The 27,593-nt window shown below is 39.5% G+C and overlaps 1 protein-coding gene across 1 annotated transcript in view; it reads right to left on the bottom strand.

Moving 5' to 3' along the window:
• IL17REL (interleukin 17 receptor E like) overlaps window positions 1-14,053 on the bottom strand; it is a gene marked incomplete at its 5' end in the record, with an annotated part of 45,504 nt that extends 31,451 nt beyond the window's left edge. The window contains one exon of the mRNA XM_082070930.1: window positions 13,952-14,053. Coding sequence (XP_081927056.1) covers window positions 13,952-14,053 — 102 coding nt within the window. The remainder of the gene's footprint in view (window positions 1-13,951) is intronic.
• Between the last annotated feature and the right edge of the window lie 13,540 nt (window positions 14,054-27,593).

Below are 27,593 nucleotides of genomic sequence, written 5' to 3' on the forward strand. Positions count from 1 at the left end.
GACAGCCACACACAAAGTGTTATGGATCTATACAATTTAAACACTTCGGATGGAAACAGAGAGGATTTAGAGCTGCATCATAAGAGCTCCTCTGACCATAAACAAATGACTGTAATTTCTTCCTACATTCAGTCCCAGAAGCTATCTAGGGGGAACTTAACAAATGGAAAAAAACGAGTATGCTTTAACTTTTTCCAGCGCTATTTTCATAGGTGAAGGAGATAATGGCTTTGCACTTTACATGATGCTGGTGGGGATTTGAACCTCGCAGGACTTTTCTCATTCTATTCTTCTAAAGATCACCCCTGTATTTATCTTACCAAATGTAAGGAAACAGAATTCTATATAGCAAGAGAAAACACGGAGATAATAAATACAAACAATATGAAAATCTAGAACTCTTAAAAATTCGTATTTAGTATTGCTGATACAGCATCTCAAAAATACCTTTTATCAATAGGAGCAACTGCATTTGTTTTGATGTCATGCCTAATTACTTTCATTGCCAAAGTAAAACTATCTTACTGATGATCCTTTTTAATTCTTGGCAAACCACAAGGTTGCTCTTCAACTTTGACTGACAGTGCGGTAATCAGATACATGTGAACAGTGTGCAATGGGATCAGCTAAGCAACAGCAGAATGAAATATTTGGACTGTCATCCATGCAGAAAAGAAATAGGCACCTGAACTTATGGCAAAGCATTATTTTGGACTACTTGAAACTATTGCTTCTACAATATGGCCTAGATATTGCTGGAAATTTTTACAGAATGCTAAAAACAAAACAGAGTCATGCCTATACATTATTCAGCTCTGAGCCCCTCTGTGTGCATTCCAAGCTGAGCAAAAATGAGCCCATCACATTAGTGCAGTGCTGAACTTGAAAGGATAAGTACTGCTGAGAAGTGGGATGTTAAGCTCAGGCTCAGTATAGTGCTAACAAGGTCACACACTTATTGAATTTGAGCTGGCTTGTGTCCAACAGAGCAAGGTAACATCTCCCTGTTTTAATGACATATTAATGTTTTCTCAACTAAATGGTGAACTGATGATGAACAAACATGGAAGAGATTATTTGGTTTACTGCTTCAGTAAGGCTCCACAGCAGTCTAAAGCATAGCCTTGTACCAGCTGTTGTTTCCTGCACCGTTTGCCATTTCACATGTATATGCAAATGTATGGACCTGTCCTCCACAACCTGCTGATTGTCGCAAGGCCAACACTTCAGCTACAGCCCAGCAGCACCTCAGTAGTGCAGGAGCAATGACTAACATGAGATCCTCAGGCCCCTTAGATGTTTGTCCTTCGGTTTATCAGCAACTATTCAGGCATAACAGAGATTTCTGTTTTCAAGTCAGTATGTTCTTCCTCCTGTACCATATTGATGCAGAGGAATCCTGTTTCCATATTTTAAATGGACTGTCCCGTATTTTGTCTGGACCGCATGTGGCACATAACGTTTTCTGACCATCACTGTGGCTGCTGGATCCCTTTTACAAAGACAAACAAGTGAAAGAGTTGGCAGCACAGTAATTATATTTCTGGGAACACTTTGCAGTGATGTGCATTTTTCCTATAAGTGAATGCATGGTCAAAATAATATTGCTTTCATCCTCACGACTGGGAAGAAAATTTCCTCCTTGTATTTTTTTTAAGTGAATTGTGTGTAAAAATCATGCTGTGATACAAAAACGGCCTACACAGAAACCACTTGATTCATTAGACCAAAAGGAGCTATGACAGGCTGAAATAAAAGCTGCCTGTTCTATTGTATGCTCCAATTCCAGGACAAGAAGCAGAATTTGCTTGAAGCAACACTATACTCTAGCTTTTTTTTTTTTTTCTTTAGAAATAAAAACAACAACAGAAAAATAATAAGACAAAAAAGTCAATAATTTTCATGTTACATTTCCTAAAATACTAATACAAGTTGTTAACAAAATAGAATTGCATACAATAGACAAAGTAAAATTAAAATGGACATTGAATGCCATACCCTCAGCTGGTATAAATCAGAACAATCCCATACATGGAGTTCCAAAAATTTCAGACCACTCAGCTACTTGAAAGGACAACTAATCCACCAAATCAGCACTTCTAGCCTAACAATGAGACAGGGACATTCTAACACAGCATTAATGATTCTTCCAATGAAAGACTGGAAATTTCATACAGAGTATGATAAAATGGAATCAAACAAATTTAGAATGGAAGGGGTCTCTGGAGGTCATTAAGTCCAGCCTCCTGCTAGATGCAATACTGTCACCAACATCAAATCAATTCAGCCATTACTTTGGCCATTGCTTGAAAAAATGGAGGATGCAGAGTCCATAAGCTCTCCAAACAACCATGGATATCCCATGCTTCGAGGTTAGGACGGTATAATGATCTCTGTAACACAAAAGAAGCTGCAAGAAAAATTTAGTTAAGATCCCTCAGCAGCACTGACAGAACTGAGACTTGGAGCCTCAGAGGTGACTGGAATCCGTGGGCCATGAGATTGCCACAGAAGAGGGATAAAAAAAAAAGAAGAACTGAAGTGAAGTTCATGAGAAGAGACCCTCCAGGATAGAAATGCTCCTGTTGCTGCTGGAGGAAGTGGCTATTTCTTTTGGAAATACTTATTTTTCTTTTGGCCTGAAGATCTTTTCCTATTCAATTTACTGTCTTCTTATACATCCTCACACTGTTGCTCAGTAAAAGAGGGAATATATTGTAGGCCTGGCTTCCCAGTGCTCTGGCACACACAGTGAAATCCTCACCAGTTTGCTCTAATAGACTACTGAGTTTTTATGTTTAGAGTCAGTCCCAGGAGCAGAACAGCACTCTGCCCTACACTGTGACCTTTATAAATGGTAAGTGCCATCCTGCTCACATTCACAAGTTGTGGAGGACTACGGTTGATTGAAACTCTTTCCACCAATTTGAATGAACTTTGAATGAGATCCAAGTGGGGAAAAACTTTTTGCCTCTACAAATTTCAGCTTTCTCCATGAGAAAACTGTCACATTATTTCCAAGTAAGGCACTTCGACTGTGCGGATTTTGCATTACTACTGGTAGCGAAATTAAGACAAGGTTTTCCATCATTTGCAAAATAAGATTGTCAACCAAAAAGAGGATTTCCATACCTGAAACATGATTTAAGCAAACGGTGGTAATCTCGGACAAACGTCATGATCTATAATACCTTATTAATTGCCCCCTCTACACTAGAGGCACATAAGCTTATTAGGCACCTATCTCCTTTTCTGGTCTGAAAGCTCCCTGGATACATGTAGTTTGGTGTCTAGTTCATGACCAAAACAAAGCTGTAATGTCAAAAGCTTTTTGGGAGAGCACACAGTCACTTGTGAGATACCTGCATCCCCCAGTGTAGCAGGTGGCTTGAGCAGATTTAACAGTCATAGGGGTCAAACAAACAAAGCTCACGCCCAGCTTCTTTCAAACTGGAAATATTAGAAGAAGGAAGCAGAATATGGGCATGTTCCCACTTTAATACTCTAGCTTCCATGTCCTTGTCTCAAGGGGCAGCCAGGTTCAACATCCTCCTTAGCCTGAAGCAGTTCTAACCCTAAATTGTCTGTTTGCCACACTGCCCAGTATACAAGAGGGCTTCCCAGGCCTCCTGTCAGAGCAGCAATATTGTATAGAGAGGAAATGCAAGAATGAAGGTCTGAGAGAAGGACAGCCAAGATACAGCTTAATTTTTAAAGTAGAATGCTTTCAACATTCAAATGGGACATCTGTTTCCTACTCAGAGGTCATTTACATTTTATTTTAAGCAGTCATCACAAAAAAAAAAAAACAACAGAAACTGCAACTTTGGAAGAGTGGCTCTTGGCAAGTGCTCTGAATAGAGAATGTCAGACTGGCTCACAACTCAGGTTCCTGGGCTCTGGAGAGTGGAGCTCAGACTAACTCAGTGCTTAACTTTTTCCCTTGCCTAACCTGGGGCAGCACCATGCTGACCATGCAGGTTTCTCATACTGTCCTGAGAAGTCGCTAATGCTTTCTCATGATCTCCATTTAATTTGTATTTAATAACCTGGAATCATAGGAAAAGAGCAGGGTCATAGAATGGGTCGATGTTGTACAGATACTATCCGGAAATGTTGGGGGCAGAGAGCCTTAAAAAAAAATGAACTTGTTAATCTCAACCTTGCCAGCACGGATCACAAAGTCGGAGTAAAATTTAGAACATCGAAGCACACTTGCCAATAACGTATTTTAACAGTTTAAAGACTTTAGAGAGCACGTCAGGGCTGAGCCATAGAGAGAAATGCAGGAGCACGTTTATGGTTTTTGTAGCTCCCATAAAAATGGTGTTTCTCCCTCTTCTCCTTAAACAAAGAAGAATCTCAAACCTAAATAAACTTGGAACTACCCTTGATTATAGCTCTTCCTGCTGAGAAATATTTTTAAATGTTGACTTTGGTTTTACTGTAGCCTTAGCTTATGTTGTAAGGCTGCACAAATGATTCCTCAGGCCATCTAGAAGCACTGGTAGAGTAGTAGGGGATGGCAATCCTGAGAGGCCACTGCATTCCTTCCTGGTGCCACAGCATCAATTAATGAACTGCTTCCATTAAAGACAATGATAAACATGCCTGAGTCACTTTAATTGTGCTTGCTTGAGTTACAGAAACACTCTAGCCACAGCTTTTTTGCAGCTTTATACTTGAAAATTTTTGAAAGAGAGCATTACTTCCTAACTATTCATATTTGTATTCTTATGGCACCTGAAAGTCTTAATCCTACATCAGAAGTCTTATAGCACAATCTCTGCATACATACCCTATCAAGAGCAACAAAAGCCAAAAATACCTTTCCCTGAAATAGCTAGCAGTGTGAGTACATGAAAAATCAAAAACCATTCAGAATTTGACATGCAGAGAAGGCCTACTGGAAACATCTGTTCTGTGCATTCCAGCTGAAACATTTGCAGTCTGAGACAACCGATATAGAAGCTAGTTGTGAATTAATTAGGAAGACTAAATCATATAAAATACAAAATAAAAAATAATTACTCATAAAGTCATTACACTGTCTATTTAGCTTTTTACTGTTAACGCATAATTTTGTGGGAATTTAGGAGTGGGGAGAAGGAGGAAAAAAAAACAACAAAAAAACTGTGGAATAGTCATATAGTTTGGCTTCACCTTCTGTATCTTCTGCATACTGTAGTTGCTAAAGTTAGCACAGTCCAGTTAAAGGAGGCAGAGGTCCAAAAGAAGGACTTCCAAAAAGGCAAGATTCCACCAACTTCACAACAGCAGCATTGTTTCAGCTGCCTCTCCTCAACGCTCTGTTGTCTCTAGAGACAGCGATAATTCCTGGGCATGGCCCCAGCTTCATAAACCTATCAGTGTTCAGTACCTGCATATGTTGCTTCACCCCATGTCTCATTTTTAATTATAGCACTTACTCAATGAAAAGCACCTATGGTACACACTTGCCTAAAAAGTGTATGTGTTTTTTTCTCCCTAAGTGGAGGAGAAAATAAGCCACAAAGGCAAACTGAATGGTTAATGCAGATGTGACCACGCTTTAAAAATTATTCTATTGTATGTAAATATAATATACTGAAAATGAGGGAAAAAAAATAAAAGAACACCTACTACCCACCATTATAGTGTCATGAAGCATGACACTATAATGCGAATTGCAAAAATAAATGTAAAAGAAAAAAAAATTGAGGAAAAAATATAATATAAGGTTTTCAAAATTTGAAAAGTAATGAAGAAATCTGCCATTGCAATCGTGGAAGGAAGAACAGCAGGTCAGGGAGATGAAGGGGGAAAAAGATTGAGGAAGTTTGCATATGTAGGGATGAAAGCAAAAAACAAAACTAGAGACAGTGAAATGTATTAACTGCAATAAATTCTATTTCCTCAAAGTTTTTCCAAGAAAAGACAATGAATGCACTTCTAGTAGTGTATGATGTTGTTTCTATGATTCATACTTTCTGAAAATGTGCAGGCAAGTAGAAGCAACTCCAAGACGATCAGTTTTCCAGAAATTATTGAAATTTACCATATGTACTCAAAGCGACTAAGTTGAAACTTTTTCTTGCAAGAGAAAGAGCCACAGATAATCTGCAAAGTAGAACTAAAAGTCTCTTCATTTTTCCATAGACACTCCCTGAATAAGATTGTATGTCCCATAGCTTTTACGGTGAGTCCCATATTTCACATGCTGAAAGGGCACAGCAAGAACACAGCAAGACGGGTCTTAGAGTCTGTTGACTGTTCCAAAGGAATTAGTTAATTATGACTCAAAAAATATCTTTAGATCCCACAAAAGAGAAAATTATGCATGAAAGCAGAGATATTAGGGTTAGAAAAGAACTCAAGATGCCATCTACAATAAATTTCTGCCTTAGGAAGAACAATCTTTATCAGAGACATATCCAAGAGATATTTGTTTAGCCTGCGTGGAGATCTCTATAAGGTCTGCAGGAAATCTATTCCAGTGCTCAGCATCATTTGTTACAGTGACTTTCCATCTTATTCATGACCTCAGAAATTCTGGCCCACCAAATTCCTACAGTTGTGAAGGCACAATCAAGGATGTGATGTGTCCATATCACACCTGAGTCTACATGAACTTACTGGTTCTGTGATAATTCCTAGCCAAGTACTTCAGAGCTGGTCTGGAACTTCCTCAGCAACACAGTGCTGTCCAGGGCATATTTTCTGTTCTGTGTTTTTAAGATGTCAAATAATTTCCTGGCCTTCAAAAAATGGCAAATTAGTGTTAACAGAGTCAGGGAAAAAAAAGGTTTTACAAAGACAAATATTTTCCTGAAAGTATGAAAACTACTATGAAAACACCTGTGTCAGAGTTGATACATAAAATCTAGGGATCTTTTGTGGGGATGATGGTAACAAAACGCATAAACCTTCAACTGTGGGTTCCTGGTTTGAACAGCCTGGTAGCCACAGCACAGCTTGTGGGAATTCATGGCTGCCAGAAATTAAGCTATTTTCAGTCAAGGATAGGAGGAAACTCCATTCTTAGGTCCAAGTTCCCTTCCTATCTGGTACTGAGGCCTAGTTTCTCAATACTGAGCCAAAAAGCCAGTGGAGAATCCAAAGCTATCCTCAGAAATAAGTCTTTTAAAACCTTTTCTTGGTTCTTCTCATTTTTGATCATTCCTGGTTCTCTTCCATGAACAGACATTCTGGCAAGAGAGGAAGTATGGGACAGTATAAACAAACATGACAAAGTAACAGGTACAGCATTGCCAGCTCCAGCAAATGTACAAATTGAGCTAATCCCAGACTTTACTGCAACAATTCTTATTGCAAGAATTCTTACTGCAAGAATTCTTGTTAAAGTTACTACCTCTCCTAGAAAAATTGTCCTGCCTATATTTGACAAAATTACAAGTAGCTTTCCAACTGCAAAGCAGTCAGTCAGACAGCAATATTCTGCAGCTGCGGAGAGCACCTATTCTGAAATCTCAATATTCACCCCAGAGCTCTGGGTCCAAATGGAGCTGAAAGGTATCGTCCTTCCTTTAGATCAGGGCTGAGAGAGGTTTGTGAGATAAAATTCACTGCCAATAATAAAGGTCAGCTGCTCCCATCTCCTGCTGAGCTTGCCTATACATCCTTATTTTTTAGCATTTACCTCCAGCTACAGATACTCATTGCACATACTTATGTTGCCCTCTGACAGTGGTGAAGCTTCTAGCACTGCTTTGTGTTTCAGCTTCAGGACACCTTGTCAGTTCCAGTTCCAACATCTGTTAATTTTGTGTCCCCAGCTTTCACGACTATCTGTAGTGCCTCTGCTCTTGCTGCTCCAGTGGTTTATCTCTTTCCACACCTTGTAACCCTTTTCCAGAGTTCTTGAGGAAGTGAGAAATGAGAAAGAAAGAAAAAAAAGCGCTATTGTTGCATTTTTGGCAAGTTCTGAATTGCAGAGCTTTCTCCATTTCTTTTTCTCCTGGAATAAGTGATGGTAGATGCTCTAATAATGAGGAACACTGGAGAGTTTTTAAGTCCTTGCTTGTACCTGCCACTGGCTGTTTTCTTCTCAGGGAGTGAGGAAATGGGACGGCTCCCAACCAGCAGCATAGGACAGAGTATGAAATATAGAAGCTTAAGTGTCTCGTGTCATTGCCAAGCTATTTTTTACCCTAAAAGAGCAAATGTAAAACACAGTCCAAGAGATAAATCACCTAAGCTTGCTAAACTGCAGGTCTCCTGACTGCCATCAGAGAAGGCAAGCAGTAGCAAAAGGAAGGCTTGAGAAAATGTGGGTCTGCTGCTGAATGAGGTGGGTGGCCTGGTGACAGAGGATACAGAGGAGGCAGAGTTACTGAATGATGCTTTTGATTCATCTTTACTGCTAAGGTCAGCCCTCAGGAATCTCAGACCATGGAGGTAAGAGAGAAAGTCTGGAGAAACAAAGACTTTCCCTTGGCTGAGGATGATCAGGTCAGAGATCATTTAGGCAAACTGGACACTCACAAATACATAGGCCCCAATGGGATGCATCCACGAGTGCTGAGAGACCTGACATGTGTTATTGCTAAGCCATTCTCTGTCATGTTTGAAATATCACGGAGACAGGTGAGGTGCCTGAGGTCTGGAGGAAAGCCAATGTCACTCCAGTCTTCAGAAAGGGCAAGAAGGAAAGTACAGTCCAGTCAACCTCACCTCCTGGAAAGGTGATGGAACAGCTCATTCTAGATGTATCCTCTAAGTATGTGGAGGAAAATAATGTTATCAGGAGTAGTCAACATGGATTCACCAAGGGGAATTCATGCTTGACCAATCTGATAGACTGCTCTGACTGGCTGGATAGATGAGGGGAGAGAAGTGGATGTTGTCTATCTTGAATTCAGCAAGGCTTTTGACACTGTCTCACATAACATCTTCATAGGTGCAGTCAGGAAGTGTGGGTTGGATGAGTAGACAGTGAGATGGATCATGAACTGGCTGGATGGCAGAGCTCAGAGGGCTGTGATCAGTGGCACAGTTTAGTTGGAGGCCTGTAGTTAGTGGTGTCCACCAGGAGTCTGTGTTGGGTCCAGCCTTGTTCAAACTATTCATCAATGACCTAAATTAATGGACAGCATGCACCCTCAGCAGCTTTGCTGATGGTACCAAACTGGGAGGAGTGGCTGATTGTCCTGGTTTTCTGACACACCAGAAGGCTGTGCTGCCATTCAGCAAGACCTGGACAGGCTGCAGAGTTGGGCAGAGAAGAACCCAATGAAGCTCAATGAAGGCAAGTGTAGTGTCCTGCACCTGGGGAGAAATAACCCCAGGCACCAGTACAAGTTAGGGGTTAACCTGCTGGAAAGCAGCACTGAAGAGAAAGACCTGAGAATCATGGTGGACAAGAAGTTAACCATGGTCATGTGTCCATGCGGCCAAGAAGGCGAACGGTATCCTGGGGTGCATTGAGTATGACCAGCAGGTCGAGGGAGGTTATCCTGCCACTCTACTCTGCCCTGATGAGGCCACATCTCCAGTATTGCGTCCAGTTCTGGCCTCCCTAGTTTAAGAAGGACGAGGAATTACTGGAGAGAGTCCAGTTGAGAGCTACAAAGATGATTAGGGGCCTAGAGCATCTTTCTTATCAGGAAAGGCTGAGAAAGCTGAGTCTGTTTAGCCTGGAGAAGACTGAGACGAGATCTTATCAATGCTTATAAATATCCCAAGGGTGGGTGTCAAGAGGATGTGGTCAGACTCTTTTAAGTGCTGCCCAGTGACAGGATAAGGGGTAATGGGCACAAATGGAAACACAGGAGGTTCCATCTGAATATGAGGAGAAAATTCTTTACTTTGAGGGTGCCAGAGCACTGGAACAGGCTGCCCAGAGAGGTTGTGGAGTCTTCTTCTCTGGAAATATTAAAAAAACACCTGGACACATTCCGGTGCAACCTGCTCTAGGTGAACCTGCTTTAGCAGGTGGTTGGACTAGATGATCTCCAGAGGTACCTTCCAACCCCAACCAGTCTGTGATTGTGTGATATCTAAGCAAATAATTTATATTACTCTAATACAGTGATTCAACATGATTGAGCCCCTTAAGTATGACTTGTTTGACTAATGAGTACTTAACACTTAATTATATTATTCAAAGCACTTAATTAAAACACATAATTAAGATACAGGAAGGTCAGCACTATTTTGTGCTCGTGAAAACTGGCGAAAGGAAATTACTCGAATAGGGCCACACAAGTGAGTCAATGACAGGCAGGGATGCAAAACCCAGGCTTTCTACCTAGGGCATGCTGTCATGGATTGTATTGCATCTCAGCATATATTAGCAAAGGCTATGTTTTATAGTTTTATGCATATCATTGCATACACAAAAAAGTCTGTGATAAATCATCTTCCTGTGTTTGGACTTCATGCTGTATCTCTCATTCTGAGGAAACCAGGTCTCCAATCAGTCTCTTAAGACACTTTCCACATCTAAAACTAGTTTTTCAATAAGATTTTAGAGAACGACTGAATCATGTCACCTGGATTATCATGTCCAACTTTTAGAGGCTTGAGATTTCTTTTAAAATAGAAATTGCTCACCTTAAGAATGAACACAGAATGTCGATTTATGTCAGCTGAGTTAGCAGCCTAAGGGCTGTATTATCTCACTGGTTTTGCAGTGGGTAGTATTCAGCCAGAATGGTCTGATCTGTGGCATAAACATTCAGTAGAGAAACACCGCATAGTTTGACTAAGAATAGCATGAACAGGCAGCAGCTATATCAAGAATCTGCTGCCAATAACCTTTATAATTGGAGGGAAATCCCAGATTCAGTTTAGGGTTTCCTTCTTTACCCATGGACTTTGGAAGCATCACTACATTTAATGGCAGACAATACAAATACTATTTCATAATTTTCTGGAGATTTTTTTTTTAAATGTAGGGCTCTTGATTTTTACCAGCTGTTGAATCAAATTTAGTGTAAGCCTGTTGCTTTGTGTACAGCCTGCAAACAATGTGGATTGTAAAGTGAGTAGTGCACAAGCCCAATTTCAATTGCAGGCTGGGATTCCCCAATGTTTTACAGGGGAACTTGGTTGATAATTGTGTTTGCTGTTGGGTGAGGCATGGAGACCAAGCCATTGTATTTAACCTTTCAATACCAGAATATCACGCAAGCTCTAAAGCCAAGCCATTAAAATAAGGAAGGAGAAATCAATCGTAAGATATAAAAGCTTGGTTGTGCCTTTGCCATTGCTGAACCCACAACTGTATATTTTCATGCTGTTTAAGTCTTCACGTAATACTTGTATAAACATCCAAAGTCCTTTTGATTTTTCTTTTCCTGTACTGGATAGAAGTGCAGTTTGTGCTATAGTAATGAAACCTGGATATTGCCTTATACAGGGCAATGCTAGGATGTCTTGCTGAATACTCATGGTAAACTAAGAACGATCCATCAAGTTGTAAGAAGATCCAAAATCTAAACAGTTCAGTGTAAGGGTTTTTAGGTCCCATACCTGAAAACGGTTATGCCACTATTTCCCTCTGAAGTACAACCAATGCTTTACTCAGATCAGGATTGCACAAGAAGGTCAAAATTGCTTGCAAATATTCAAGGGACACATCCACCTTAAATGGTAGTCTGCTGGTCAAACTCAAGAGTTATAGTTATTAAACCTATTCAAAACCTTTTGAGAACACAGATATTTTGAAAAATGCAGAAAAATGCAAATTAATTGCTTTTCATTCCCCTGTTGCTTTATGAAAAACCACACGGCCTCAGGGTTGACTCTGCAGAAGAGAAATCCACTACAAAAAATATGGGAGAACTTTGTAAAGAAAAAAAACCCTTTAATACTCACTGTAGCCATATCAGCTACAGAAAACTTCTTATAGTTTTAAAATTACAATATCTCATTATAACATTAAACATATTGCTTGAAAAAAAGCCATTGATTCGCTACTTTGTGATATGATGTGCTATAGGAGAAGGCAAGAACACATATATTGCACATGGACAAAGATAAATTGTAACCCCTGGTTAGTGCCCCTATGAAGACCATTGAGTTATAAATTATGGAGAAGATAAACTGCTCGCTTTTAAAGTAACTGAGGTAGAAATGGGATTGAGGCCACAAATTGTGGGCAGTTACATAGGGAAATTGAAGTTACTTCCAAAGGACAAGCAAGAAGCAGTTTTCTCTAACAAGCTAGTCATGAGACTTTAAAGTTCATGTAGCTAAAATGCTTTGCACTAGACTGAAAATGCTACGCTGGCAGTAATTTGTCCCATTGAGACCATTATTGCTCCTAATGAGAAAATATTTTTGTCCTAAAAAGCCATTAATGCATTCAAGATTCTACTGAATACAACTAGGAGAAACATTACACAGAGAACATGAACTGAATCCTATCTTGAACATCACAAATGATTGATTGAGTCATTATATTGGAAGCAATGTATTTCCCCTGTAAATTAAAAAAAAACTAATAATAAAATAAAATCCACACCTTTCTCAGTTGTTCAACCTTCAGTATCGGAAAAGTTGTAAGAAACTCTTGAATGCAAATAAAGGGCTCCAGCCTACCACCCACCAAACCTCGGGGCTGTGTCTATATCTCAGGCATCCTGTGAATCAGTGTTCCTAACATGCACACCTAACATATGACAGAGAAAGATGCCCCTTAAGGTCCCCAGAGGTAAATCCTGAATCTCATCGGAAAATGTTGCTATTGGTTTTTTACATGCTGAGTCTGATAGTCATACACTATTTGGAGGAATAAATTAGAACAGAAAATCATTTCTATTTTGAACTCTCATTGCAGCAGACCAAGGAGCATAAATTATTTTAAATGCATGTGGTTTTGCATTAATAAACATAAGCACATAAAACTTCTTGAAAAGTGCTCAGATATGTCTAGAGATTAATATCTTATGACTATATCTTATTATTCTAAAAGCATCATCTAAATTGATAGAGACTACAGAAATTTAATACAGGAATATAAAACAAGTTTAAATATAGAAGGGTATTTTTTCCCTCAATCTAGTATTTTATAAGCATCTTTATTCCTGATATTTTCTAGGATACACACATAAAATATAGAATAAATTGCTGTAACATGTACTAACTTAATATCTTAGTAGTACCACAACATTTAGATAATCTTCATTATGTCTCATTGCCTGTCCTAAACACTGACATCTTCAAGCAGAAGCCTGTACAGACAGCCAAATTCTTTTATGCCATCAATTCCACTTCTCCACAGCAAGCACAGAGTTATCATCCTCTAATAAGACTGGAAGTCAGATTCCCTATTATTTTATCCTTTTTTAATTTTTTCAATTTAATTTTTTCAATTTACTCCAATTTTTACAGTTTCAGGATGCCAACAGAAGCAGAACATCTCCATACTGCCCCTTTGTGGGCATATTTGAAACATACAAAATTCAAAGCTTTTAAAGAGATGGTTTGGTTCACACTCCACATTTATGCACATACATAAGTCATTAAATTTAATACTGCAGTTACATTCTTCCCACAAAATGAAAAACAGAGTTCACTCTTTCTCACACTTTATTCATTTGTTCACATGAAAGTCAATGTTTCATATATTCCTAATATAATTAGCAATTCTGAAACCTCTCAGTCCTCCATCCCTCATCTCTTTGGCACCACTGCTGTTGTAAAAACTGACTCTCCAAAGTGATTAATATGAACTAAATCATTTTTTTCAAATACAAAAGACAAATAAAAAAGGGTACTAACAACAGCAGCTGGAAATAGTGCAAGATACATTTCCTTACTCCCTCACTAACAGTCATCTTTGCCACTTTGGATACTTAATTCAGAATGACAGGAATGTGACAGTGAATGTTCAGGACAGAATAAATATTTTTCCATTTTTGCTTTCTTGCATTTCTTCCAATTATTTTCACAACATACAACTACTATATTAGTAGAGAGCAAACAGGAACAAGTAAGAGATTACCTGAGAACATGAAAGTCCACATTCTTCAATCCTGGGAATAATCTGACAATCAGAATTCCAAAAAAGAATTATTAGAAGAATCTGACCATGAATACTTATCATCCTAAATTAGGGGGAAAAACAAAAAAAAAAAAGGCAAAACCTCAGAAGAAACCTTCTACTCTGACAATTTTCTCTCTCATGCCAAAACTTTAATATGAATTTTAGTCCCTCCCACAGCACCTCTGAGCTCCTCCCTCTAAAACTTTCCAAAGACAGGAAATTACTAGTTGTGGGAAATATAAAGCATGTTCAACTCATTTATTATGTTCTGTAGTGAAAAATGGGAAACGTGAATTTCTGACAATCACAGTAAAAGCCTTTTGCTCCTGGTTTTCATCATGTCAGCTTTAGATCAGTTTTAGCAAACTTCTTTTCCATACATTTTAAGTATAAGTGGGATTTTTTTTTTTCTGGCTCAATGTACCAGGCAGGTTCACTGGGATCCAAATGCATTCTTGTGTCTACTTACTTTTCTGTTTTTCTCATGCACTGAATAAAAAGAAAAACAGCTTTGCTCAGGTGGTAGTATTGGAAGACTGCTTTCTTGGTTTTCATCAGCAGGAAAACCGGATTATTTTACCCTAGAAATCTATGCCTTGAACTTTTTTCGCCTATTATTTTATTGTATCAGCAGGAGCCTCTTGTTCCATAACCCGTCTCCAGCTCCCTCGGGAAGTATGGATGCTTTGCCACAGAAACTGAACACCAGCCGCTCTGAAAGCAGAGCACAAGTGAGTCACAACTCCCGATACCTGTTGGCAGAACAAAATGCTCAGGCGAGCCTTTCTGGGTGCCACCTGGTATAGTCCCACTACCCCTCACAAGGAACAAGTATTCCCAAAACACACTCTGTGGTTCATACGGAGGCTACATGTGGTGTTTTGCCCTCGGTGGAACAGGGAGTTATTCCTCCATGTAGAGGGCTTGCTCACAACTAAGAGAAGCATCTTTCAGTAGGACAGTGCCAGAACCCACTTGCAAAACCTTCGAAAGAAATACACAATTAACACCATCTGCCAGGATCTGGCTTTACCAATCTTTTTTTTCTATAAACAGGTAATGTCTGCCAATATACCTACTATAATTGTATTTTAGATACTTTCATGTGGGTCCACTTTGTCAAACTTCCAACAAGACTTTATTTTTGGAAGACAGAGAGCAGTATCAACCACAGTACTGAACAAATCGTTATTTAATTATTTTGGTTTAAAAAATAACAAATTTTGTCATCTATACATAATAATACACCAGAACAAAGATCTGCTGGTCCACTCCACTGTGCCAAACAGGTTCAGTAATGGATGCTTAAGAAAAATAAGAAAGACGTTTAAATACACTGCTTCCATGGATTATTTTAACCTATATGTTGCCAGATTCTAATGATGTGGATTTTAAGGATTTCCTGAACTGAAAGCCACATGCACATCACTGCTTTTAATAGCTGCTTCTGTATCTTTCTTACATGAATTTGTACAACAACTCTTTGCATCTATTTATCCTTTTGATTTTCAAAACTTCTCATGGCAATGAGTTACACAATGAAACTATGTGTATTTGCTTTGTTTTGATTTTCAAACCGCCTCCAAACATTTCAGCTGGGTTCCCCCCTTGTTCTTACTTTAGAAAAAATAGAGAATATTCATTCTCATCTCATCTTTGCCAAAACAGTCACGATTTTACTGATTTCTAGCAAATCTCACCTATTCTTTCTAAGATCAAGAGTACATCTCTTCATTTTTGCCATACCCTTTTGTAAAATAGGTGGTCCCACACACAATATTCAGAAGTGAACAGATCAATATCATTTAAGTAACAGCATAGTGATGTTGACAGAATCATCAGAAGCATGAAAACCCTCTACCAAAAAGCAATTTTGACTTGCCTTAGTGTATCTTTTACCAGTATGTCGACTGCTGGCAAGGCAGTTCAGCACACAACACAGGCAGTGGTTTTGCATCTTCATTTCCACTGCAGTTTATGGGACCCTATAAAATCCTGTTTGATCACTGTTTCAGATATTAGTATTATTCTTTGGAATTATTTGTTTTAAACTTAGATCTGAGACAATTCTTCCAACTCACCCTTCAGTAGGTTCCCTCATAATGAACTCTACTGCAAGCAAGCACTTAATTTTTTTACTGTGCCATTAAAATTCCTTGAGAAAAAGGTGTCATTTCATATCTCCACTAGTCAGCTCCATAGATGTTTTCAGAGGCTTCCTTCTCATCTTTGGTTTAAAAAGGATGGTATTGAGCTTTCTTAAAAATATTGCATTAGGAGGTGCAAAAAGATGTTTTCTTACAGGTAGAGATCTTACATACGTACTGTCCTGAGTTCCCCCTATATTACTTTTAGAGCAGCTCCTTGTCACTGGAAAGGCTCTACCCTTTCAATTGTTGCTTTTAATTTCCTTTTGGAGACCTATTCATTCCATATATTTCCTTTTTTACTTATACACCAGCATAACACAGTTTTTTGGACATTGAACTCGTGCCACTATTGAAGAGCAGCTTTTTGAGTGGGTGCTTGGAAAGGCACCAAGCGTTCTTGCTCTTCCTATGGGGTCTGTGACCACTCGCTCCAAGCAACGGTCATTTTTAGTGTTCACAAATTTAGTTTCTGCATGAAGCCCTGAGGTAACGCTCCTCCAGTTTCCACAGAAATGACCAATGACACTCACTTATTCTCTCTTACTGTTTCTGGTATTTCTTAGCACACATCTGTCCCCTTCTAAATAAAGTGGTTATCAGCACTGCTCTAGCAGTATAGCATTGCTATGTGGGAACAGAGTCCAGACAGTCTCTGTAAAAACATTTATTAAGTTCAGCAGGCAACAACCTTATTGTTATTTACTTTATTTGACAGTAAGCTTTTTTAAAATTATGTCTAAACTAGCACAAACTACTTTACCACTCCTACATAATTTGTATCCTGGAATTACAGTGTTCATCCACTGTTTTTATTACATCAGGTTACGGAACCCCCACTAGGCAAACATTCCCACTAAAAGCTGGGCAGTATAATAGATCCATACCATGGTTTTTTGAAAAGTGTCTGTTACGTAGGAGCATCTATGAATGTGAAATTTATATGGGCACTAGCCCTTCAAGGCGCTCTGCTCAAATGGGTCTCTGATTCTTTACAATTATTCTTGAAAATAATTTATTGATAACAGATTCCTTATATTCCTTGTACCTCACTACACCTTACCTACATTTTAATCAACACTTGTCTTGTGTTTGAAGTTTTTACTACTTCATCCCTGAAGAACAGATGACAGCAAATTATATACTGTCCTGCTTCTACTGATGCTCCCTCCATCTTAAGAATAAACACTCAAAAAATACCTTCGATAGGAAGTGCCTCCTTATGCACTTTAGTAATATAGACACTTTGAGCCCTAAAGCTTTACGAGAGCACTAGCCAAGGTTATAGAAAAGCCAAATTCTAAACATCTCTCAGTCCAAGAAGGTTTGAGTCCAAATCTTGCACATTTCAGGACGGTAGCCTGGCTACTCGGGGGGTTTTTTTTTTAAACAAATGCAGAGGTAGACCCTAGAGAACAGCACAAAATCCGGTATTTCCCATTCTCCATCTTCTCTTGGGTCAAGCCTGATCTCTGGACCACCAGCCCAGGTCCGTTTTTCATTGCTCTCTGGCTTCACAAATTTTGCATGCTTGGCTACACACTTGGCCCATTTCAAAAGCAACCACTAATATATTTCCACCGTTGAAATAAAGGTTAGGACAGGTGTATCAGCTGAGCATACCTGAGCAGCCAGATATGGATTTTGTGGCTTGTTGTGTAGGAGTTTAAGCACAGAACTCCACACAGATTTCCTTTGTTGAGATGAACATGTCAGTGCCTGGGCGGGAAGGCAAGTTCCTGTCACATCCATCCTGGAGAAGTCCCGGACTACTTTGGAGCGCAACAGACACATTCACACTACATTTTGCAAGAGTATCCTGTGGTACAGCATTACATACTTTCAAGTCCCACCAACACAGGCGCACATATATCATTATTATTATTATTCCAGCTGTCTTGAGATGAAGGGCCATGGCCAGCACAGTCCCATGGCTCCTCTTTTAACTTAGTGTGCAGTCGTCCTGCCTGCACCAGGCAGCAGACATCTTGCCTCAGGGCCACTCACACCAACCACAGGACAGCTGAGTGTTTATAACTTAGCAGCTTCTTGTCATGTTGGGCAAGCTCTGGAGCGGCGCCGTGTGTGGTGCTCCTGTCATCACAATTACATATTCGCAGTGATTCACAGCTACTCAGGAGCTGCACTTTTCCAGGAGTACATCTCCTGTACAGAGCGAGCCTGCGTGGGCACCAGCAGGGCACTGAGTCCCACAGAGCCACAGCACAAGTTGGTGGCACAGGAGCTGCCCAAGTGTTCCTGTATCCAGCATGAGTTCCCTCAGTGGAGTGCATTGATTTGGTATCAGCATGGTAAATTGCCTGGTATCAGCTGGTTTATGTTCACTAATACACTCTGTGGAAACACAGTGTTTAACATAGTACAATCAGGATCATTCTCAAAGATGATGAGCATGGGGTTTCTGTGTCTAATTACTTTGGTTTTAGTTTCTTCTGTTGTCCTAGTTGCTCTGCTTCCTTCAAGACACTTGTTTTACTATTAAAACTGCATTCAGTTTATGCTTTCCCTTTATGTTTTTTCTGAATCTTTCATTTTTGAGAAAAGGATAATGTAAGGGTATGCTGAAGGTGAGAGCAGCTGCTTGATAAGTAGACATAGTTTTGGCGATGGCAAACCTGGACTTAATAGCTGGTAAGAAGGGGAAAACAAGAGGAACGTGAGGATTTGGGAAATTTGAGAGAAGCCAAAACTCAGCAAAGAATGTGCAGGGAAAGGGGATCAGAGAGGAACAAAGTGGGAATAGACAGAAAGGAATATTCTCTTACAGGCACGAGTGACTTCAGTGTCCCATTTTAAACTGAAGCTGTTACAGCAATAAAACATTTCTTAGGCTTTAAAACAATTTCCAGAATGAGCTCTCCTTGACAAGAATGAAATGCTATATCCTCCATACCTGTTTCCAGAGAAACAAAAAAAATTTCTGCATCATTGCATTTTTCTTTTTTTTTTCTTCCCCCCCTTTTTTTTTTTGACTTTTGAGAACAACCTTTTTTGTATTTTCTTGTACCTGCGTATGTAATTTTTCTGTGACTGGGGCTGAGGGAAATTTGGTTGGGCTGGTGTTGTTGTCAGTCACCCATGGTTTAAAGTCCTGCCCAAGAATAAAATCCGATACATTTGACCCAAAACTGGTTTTCCTGAGTTCAAAAATGTCCTGAGCCGTCTTGAAGGTATAGCAAACCTTTCTGGTTTAAAAATGAGATTTGAGCTACAATAGGAATTTGGGACCTTTACCATGCTTTCCTAATACTTCTTCCCTCATCACTACAGTTACACTGTAACTATTAGGTTATAATTATAAGTGTATAAGGTGTAAGATGCTGCCACAACAACAAATTCAAATTGCAACCATTTTGGTTACATCAGTGGAAAAACAAACAAACCAACCAACCACAAAAAATACTAACAGTACTTGTGGCTTAAAAAACATATTCACTACTAGCTAATCCTTGGCTACTTCTAAAAACAAAACAAAATATAACATTACTTAAGAAATACCTTTATCTATGTCTACATCTCTCTTGTGTTCTACTGTTGGCATTTAAACGAGTCATTTGAAGGGAATACAGAAGATGCTGTATTCCAGAAGTCCTCTAAAATAAATCACATTATTTTAAGTTCTGTTTCACTAAATCTAATCAATCCATCAATAATTGTAAAGGATTTCCATTGTCTCACTGCCCTCTGGAAATGAAACACTGGTAAATCAATCTTTGACTATCCCTCAACCTAGTACAGAAAACGATACTCAGCTTGGCCAGTGGACTGGCACCAGCCTTCTTGCTCTGAGGCATTTTTCTGAACTATATTAAGAGCTAAAATTAAAACCCTGCCAAGTTCTTTTTCCTTATGTCACCAAACATGCATTTATTTGAAATACGTTTTAAGAGATGGAATGCTATTCACACGCCACTTAAACTACTTTAACTTTTACTTTGAAAGTACTATATTTGTGGGCTTATACATTTGGAAAACAGTAAATCTGTGCCCATACTTTTTGAAGCGTTGCATAATGTCTTTGGTTTTATACTGAACAACAAGCCTCGTAATGAAAAGGAGGAAATTAGACTCTGGGGAAGTCCAGTGAAACAACCCATTATTCTGAGGAATTTTTTTTTTTTTAGGGACTGTATACACTTCCTAGAATGATTCTATGCACTGTGGCCATTTTCCACTTCAACAACAGTGAGAATTTAGCAGCAATATGTTGCCTCTAAGAGAGAAGTGATCGTGCCCCTGTACTGGGCACTGATGAGGCTGCACCTCGAACACTGTGTTCAGTTTTGGGCCCCTCACTACAGGAAAGACATTGAGGTGCTGGAGAGAGTGCAGAGGAGGGCAATGAAACTGGTGAGGGGTCTGGAACACAAGTCTGATGAGGAGCAGCTGAGGGAACTGGGGCTGTTTATCTTGGAGGAGGCTGAGGGGAGACCTTATCACTGTCTACAGCTACTGAAAGGACGTTGTAGCACGGAGGGTGTTGGTCTCTTCTCCCAAGTAGCAAGTGATAGGACAAGAAGAAATGGTCTCAAGTTGTGCCAGGGCAGGTTTAGATTGGATATTAGGAAAAAATTCTTCATGGAGAGGGTTGTCAGGCATTGGAACAGGCTGCCTGGGGAAGTGGTGGAGTTACCATCCCTGAAGGTGTTTAAAAGATGCATAGATTAGGTTCTTAGGGACATGGTTTAGAGGTAGACTTGGCAGTGCTTGGTTAATGGTTGGACTCAATGATCTTAAAGATCTTTTCAAGCCAAAACAATTCTACAATATCCATTTGGCCAGTTTGGGTCAGCTGTCCTGCACCCCCTTCCAGCTTCTGGTGCACCTGGCACAGCATGAGAAGCTGAAAAGTCCTTGACTGCTTAGGAATAACCAAAACACTAGTGTATTAGCATTCCACACCACTCCAAATCTCAAACACACCACGATACCAGCCACTAGGAAGAAAATCAACTCTTTCTCAGCCAGTCCCAGGACATCCACTGAAAGGATGCCATTTCATGCTCTGATGATCAGATAGATTAGCCAATTCTAGCTGCTTGCTCCTGCAAAAGAAAGGCTTAGTCTTTCTTACCCCTACTTCCCTCAGTCCCAGCCCTGCTCATCAGATTACCTGCCAACGTGATTCGGCTTGTTGGCCTATCAGAAAACTCATCCATCCCAGTGAACTGAACAGATTCCTTTGGGTCAGCTGGCAAGTCGGCTCAGATACACAAGAGCCTACAGGACAAGATGGATGCATGGCTAGAACCAAGTGTGGGAGAGGTAAGGAAGGGTGTGAAACTGCTCCTTCCATAAGACAGCCTGATTCCCAAACAATAATTAAAACTGGTAAGCACAAGATTCTCCAGCATAATTGGCATTCCTAAAAGACAGAGCAGTTTATCAAAAGACAGACCTTACCTTATTCTACTACTTAATACCTTCCTAATTCAAACGATCATTTTTCTTATGCACAATCAACCAGTTTTAATTCAGAAACAGACCTAGTTAATTGAGCTAAGTATTTAAGACTTGCTGCCTTCTAATTGTTAACATGAATGCTTTTATTATTAAGTAGTACATCGCTTGTAGTTTGGACTCCTCCCACTTAATTTTAATATTATCTAAGATGTGAGGATTCACATTATCTCTGAACCAAAATGTCCTCTCTCCTTCCTTCCCGGCTCTTTCCCCTTCATATTTAGTCACATAATTTCACTCTTCCCTCTGCCATTGCACAGACTCTCGCACTCATTTCATCAAAACTGAATTAATTCAATTAATTCAAGAAGAAATAAAAATGTGTTTGCTGCATTAGTGAGTTAAACAAGCCTACTCTGAAATGAAAGGAGCGCATAAGTAGACTCGAGGTAAAATAAAGGCGGTGGTGCAGGCAGGGAATGGATGCTGGGGAAGGTGGAGGACATCAGGTAGAATATAACTTTAAATTTTAGTTCAGCAGTTAACTTGGTTCAAACAATGTCATGAAACTACAGCCTCAGTATGTAACTGATCTCCTTTGACTCCCTACAGAACAGAGGAAGATAATATCTGAAGCCCTCGGAAAGTCCTTTTCTCCCATTACACTGCCTAGAGACACAGCCTGATTTCCAAACCTGGGTACTAAAATGGAAGTAACCCAACAAGTCTGACAACATGACCAGAAACCACAACACAGTGCTGAGGCAAGTCCCAGAGCTGGGGGGCCTCAGCGTCCTGCCACCCAAATGCCACTTACACGGTGCAGGACAATCAGTTCAGGCACTTCGTACATACAGGAATTTGGCTGAATGTTGGCATGCTTTCTCAAAACAACAGGTCCTAAGCCAAGAAAAGATTTAAAGCAAAACAAAACCTAACCCCTAGAATTCCATTATTTATAGCTGATCTCTTCCTTTTGTCCTTACCCCTTTGCCATTGTTACTTAAACACTTATTTGGATACTAAAATTGCAAATTACTACTCAAGCCCTTAAATTATTGTCTTCCATCTGAAGCCAACAATACAACTAACTTGGAATTCTGAAACTGAATATGAATAAGCTACTTGAAGTTTCACCATACATATTTTGCTTTGTGCAAAAACATTTTCATGTAAAAATACAACACAATGTACTGAGTTTACTCTAGGCTTACATAAACCAACTTTGCTTCCTAATGCAGCTGAAATTTAGATGACCTGGAAAAAGAAAAGCATTTAAAGGCAAGTTCTTAGGAACAAATTTCCCTAACATGGACTGCAATGCATATCGTTTGCCTTTTTTATCAGCAGACCACAGCTACAAGGGCAACTAAGTACCTGAAATACTTCATTCCTTCAATTTTAGCAATAAAAAAATATTAATTTTACCTGATTTGGTTTTCTGCTATGCCCACAATATGTTTCAATCACGGCTGCTTAAAGGAATAATGCTAATGAGTGAATTAGAAGTCATTCTTACCTAAACAGCTGCACTGCATTTAGGATTTACACCATTAGAAAGAACACAGGCTGAAGCACCTTGTCCCGACCACTTGTTCTCAAATGTGTGAGGACCCCAGCTGCCAATGAGCCTTGGTGGCATAAAGTAACATTCAAATACTGAACCCTCCTCAGTGCAAACAACCACAACAAGTGACAATAAGTAGACCAAATTGCCTCTGTGGACAATAATGTTATGTGCAGTTGTATGAAAAGCTCCCAGTTCTCCACCCCACTGTATATTAAAAACAACTCAATCATGCTACCAATTGAAAATGCACTGCTAAAATCTTCTTGGATTACATAAGGACTACTCTTCAGTCTGGTGACTGTCCTATTTTTATTTGTTTGTTTGTTTGTTGAGGGTACCTTTGGGGGTAAGGGATTCTCTTATACTCCACGACATCTCCATGAGTAAGATTATAGCACACCTTTGAAGTCCCTAGTGCATCATTACTAGGACAGACTGGATTTTAGAGAGAAATTGATACTCTGTTATTAGATACTAGATCTATGGATCAGATTACGAATAGAATATATATTGAAGCATATGGTCTGATACAAACATAAAATGGAGGTTAACACACAAGAGATGCTGCACATGAGGACACCAGCAGTTTCTAGAAAGGAACCCTTGACAATCTGGAAGGATTGGAATAAAAACTCCTTTCCAGATATCAAAATTTCAGCTGAAGTTAACAAATTTTTAACACCAGGACCAAAAAAAAAAAGTAGAGTCACCGAAAGAAGGAGAGCTGCTTCTCACCATGTCCTCCTTTCTCACCAAATCTACGAAGGAAAACTCTTTCCTTGAAAAGCAGGGACCGCCAAAGGACACTGACAGAGGGAAGTATGGAAAGACTGGCAGAACGGCAACTATCAACAGTGATGCTATGTAGCCCTCAAAAAACAGGAAATCTAGGATATAGTCCGAAAATGTCGTAAGCAGCAACCATGATGACTTCACACCATATCTGCTGTCCTGCGCTGTAGCATCTCAATCCTTCAGTTGAACTGAGGGTGTGGGATCACATTGCAAACTGAATAAGGAAACCAATGCAGCTTTAAAACTTAAGAACAGTGGTTTTGTGCGATTTGAGTGATTTGCGGTTTTTTTAGGCAGATTAGTTTGAAGCATCACAGGTGTCCTGGTGGAATTCAGTGTAGCAGCAGACAGTATGCAGTAGGTTGAAGTTTTGATGCTATCATTTTTCCTTCCCATTTCAATCTTAAACTTTGTATTTACAAGATGCAGATAAAATCATTCTAATTTTATGTAACTTTTAATATAAATCAGATGTTGGAAAGAACAAAAAAATAAATACAAAAACTCCAAGATAAACCATATTGAAATAAATTTAGACTCTTTCCATTTACTTCAATGGAGATGGGTAAATGAGCAGCAGAAGAAAAGCTATAATCTAAACCAGGATTGCTGGCAAAGAGTACGTGCCCTCAGAACTGAGCCTGAGTGAGTCAAGGCCTCTGTCCAGAAAAACAAGCTTAAGACTAGCTGATATTAATCCTGGTTATTTGTTAAATGGTGAGCCCAGACACAACCAAGAACCAGTCACAATCCCTGCACTGTCAATGGGGTCCAGTGGCAAAGACAGGGTACACCCCACACAGAGTGAGCAGAGGCAGCAGGAGACGCTTCCACCAGCATCGCCCCTCTGGTGGCACCTCAGAAAACAAGCCATGACAGGGCCACCTCACAACTCAGCCCCTGCAGAAGCCTCTTGTAGCTGCTGGAAAGCAGAGCTGGCAATACAGAAACCCATTTCCAAGTTCCTTCTGGACGCCCAAAGTCTGATGGCATAAAGCAGATAACCACGCAATACAAAACAGCAAATCATCCTATGCATACAGTGTTTTAACACCTATTTTCCCTTTCCAGAACATACAGGTGGTAAGAACACCTTAGAACTCTAGATATCTGGATTTCAGACTCCATGGATCACAATAAGCAGAGGAGAAAAGAACAGGGCCCGTTTAAACCTAAACAATCTGCCCTCTGTTTGGGGAAATGGCCACTATCAAGCACCCATATAAAAGGTGTTTCTTGGAATTAGGAGGTACATCAGATTTTAAAAATGGTGTCAGGGAAAAAATCGTTCAAAAGAAAAAATAAATCAGTTTCAGTTTTAATATTTTTTCTCCAGAAACAACAGTTTCTCTTTACAGGACAGAAAAGAATATTTATAACCTGTTCACTAAAGGGGTTATAACTTTTGAATGAGTGAAACAAAGTAGGAAATAAATGTTAAAAAAATACTCTGAGGAAAACTCCGGTAAGCATTACATAAGGATATTTTATACATGTAGATCTCTCCTGTCCTGACAAAGAAAGTAGGAAAAGCAATTTTTGCTTATATTTGATGGTCATAACTTGATATTAAAAAACCCACTGATTAGAAATTAAACTATAAACTGTTTTCACGGACATTTCTTTCTTCATTCCTTAAAGCCAGCAGGCATAGTTTTCCTTATGCATGAATCTGATTCATTGTAACACATTCAGCTCTGTCATTGTTATTTCACTCCTTGGCTGTTTTCCCTATAAATGTAGAGGCAGAAAAACAGTTTACTGTGAAATATCTCATATGAGCATTGGACAGGTAACACTAGATAAGGGAAAAAAATAATCCAAAACTCATCTTTTGAAGATACTTTATCCAAGATACTACTATTCATAAAATGGTGATATTACCATTTTCTCCTGTCAGTTTCTTCCTGAGGGACTTCCCACTCAGTAACAAACAAAAGTACTTCTAACATTTGAAAAAACAGAAATTATTATAAAATCAAATCAGTTGCCAGGGAAGTCTGACTACTCCAGTATCTGAAACTAATTTAGATTTTATTATTTTGATCTCATGGAAACACAAGACACAGATCACAATCATGCAATTTTTCATTTGAGAAACTCTTTTAATTCTAACTATAATTGACAGTGATCTACACACAACTGATTACATGATCAGTTTAAATTTGTAATTCCTGGTACAGGTCATGTATTATACAAGTCCAGTTTTTCAAATGAGGAATGGAAAAGAGAAGGGGCACATGACCAAGGCAAAACACAGGCAAGGAATGTGATGGGAAGGGACAAAGGAAGCACTAACAAGAAAAAAGAATACTCTGTTGATCTACCTCTAATGAGGTAGAAGTTGGTATGAAGTCATATCCAAGATCTTAAAGAGGGCCATGATGAGTTTGCAGAGCCTGGCTGGCTACCTAAATTAGCAGGGAACTATTCATTTTTTAAATTAAGTAATTTTCTGCCAGTTTAATCAGATACCAGCCATGGCCAGCACAAGGGAAGAGGCCAGAGGACACAACCCCTTTCAGCACTGAGTTACATCAGCTCATTCACCTTATAAAAATCTCCCATTTCAGCTGCTGGAGACAAATGGTAGGAAAGATCTAAAAACCTCATATCAACTCAGAACTGTCCACACATAACAGACATGTCCATTTGACACAGAGACATTGCTGGACACAAAGAGAGGTCTGTATTCTGGCTGGGGAGGCAGTGTACCACTTCTTCCAGATGGCTCATTCCAGCTGAGCATGCAGGGTCTTTTAAGCCCAGGTTCACAACAGGAGCTCAGGTCCAACAAAACTACAGATAGGCTGCTTTTCTAACCATAACTAGGCATGTGTCTTAACAGAAAAATGGTAGAGAAAAGGACCAATGGTGAAACGTCATAAACTGGACCCTAACTGCAGCTTTCCTCATCTGTTCTTAGAAGGCACATTACTACTAACAACAACAATACAAAAATATACCAGTAATCAACTGTGTGTTCTTGTGCCTGGTGAGATGCTACAAGAAATTTGCTTGCAGAAGGAGAGAGGATTAAAAAATGCTCTTAAAACTGCAATTTTCCCCCCTGCCTTCCCAGCTTTAGCTAGCTAAACTGGTAGCTGAGGAAGGATCCATGCACCAGGTGCATACAATTTTACTTTTTCAGAAGACGCTTCAGCCAGATTTATTTGTTTATTTTACCTAGGGCTATTTTTATGTTTGTTCGGTTGGGTTTTTTTCTTTTGAGCTAGGACTGATGGTATAAACTAAGCAGTAGCCCACGGCATTAATTCTACTGAAACCCAGCAAGGTAGGAAAGGGCACTCTCCAACTGGTTCCAAGCACAAACTCTTACAACATGGCGAATATACTTTATCTCATCAAGCTGACCTCAGAGAGGGACATGATTTATGTCCCTTGAACAGGTCTCCCAGCTGTGGTGTGGAAACAGACCATCAGCACACCCTAACTAAAACTATAAGCAATCAAGATGTACTCCAAGTCAAATACCAACACACAAAAACACTTGGCAAAGAAGGGCTGACAGTAGCAGGGGCCACAGGGCGTGTTGCTTTGAATTACAAAGGCATTTAATCACAGAGTGAGATTGACAGTGAAACTTTCTCTGCCTGAGAAAGGCTTTTCAAGTCAGCAGTCAGCCCTACATTAATTATGGGTT

The sequence above is a fragment of the Streptopelia decaocto genome (assembly GCF_964273445.1).
Source record: "Streptopelia decaocto genome assembly, chromosome: 1".
NCBI lineage: Eukaryota > Metazoa > Chordata > Aves > Columbiformes > Columbidae > Streptopelia > Streptopelia decaocto.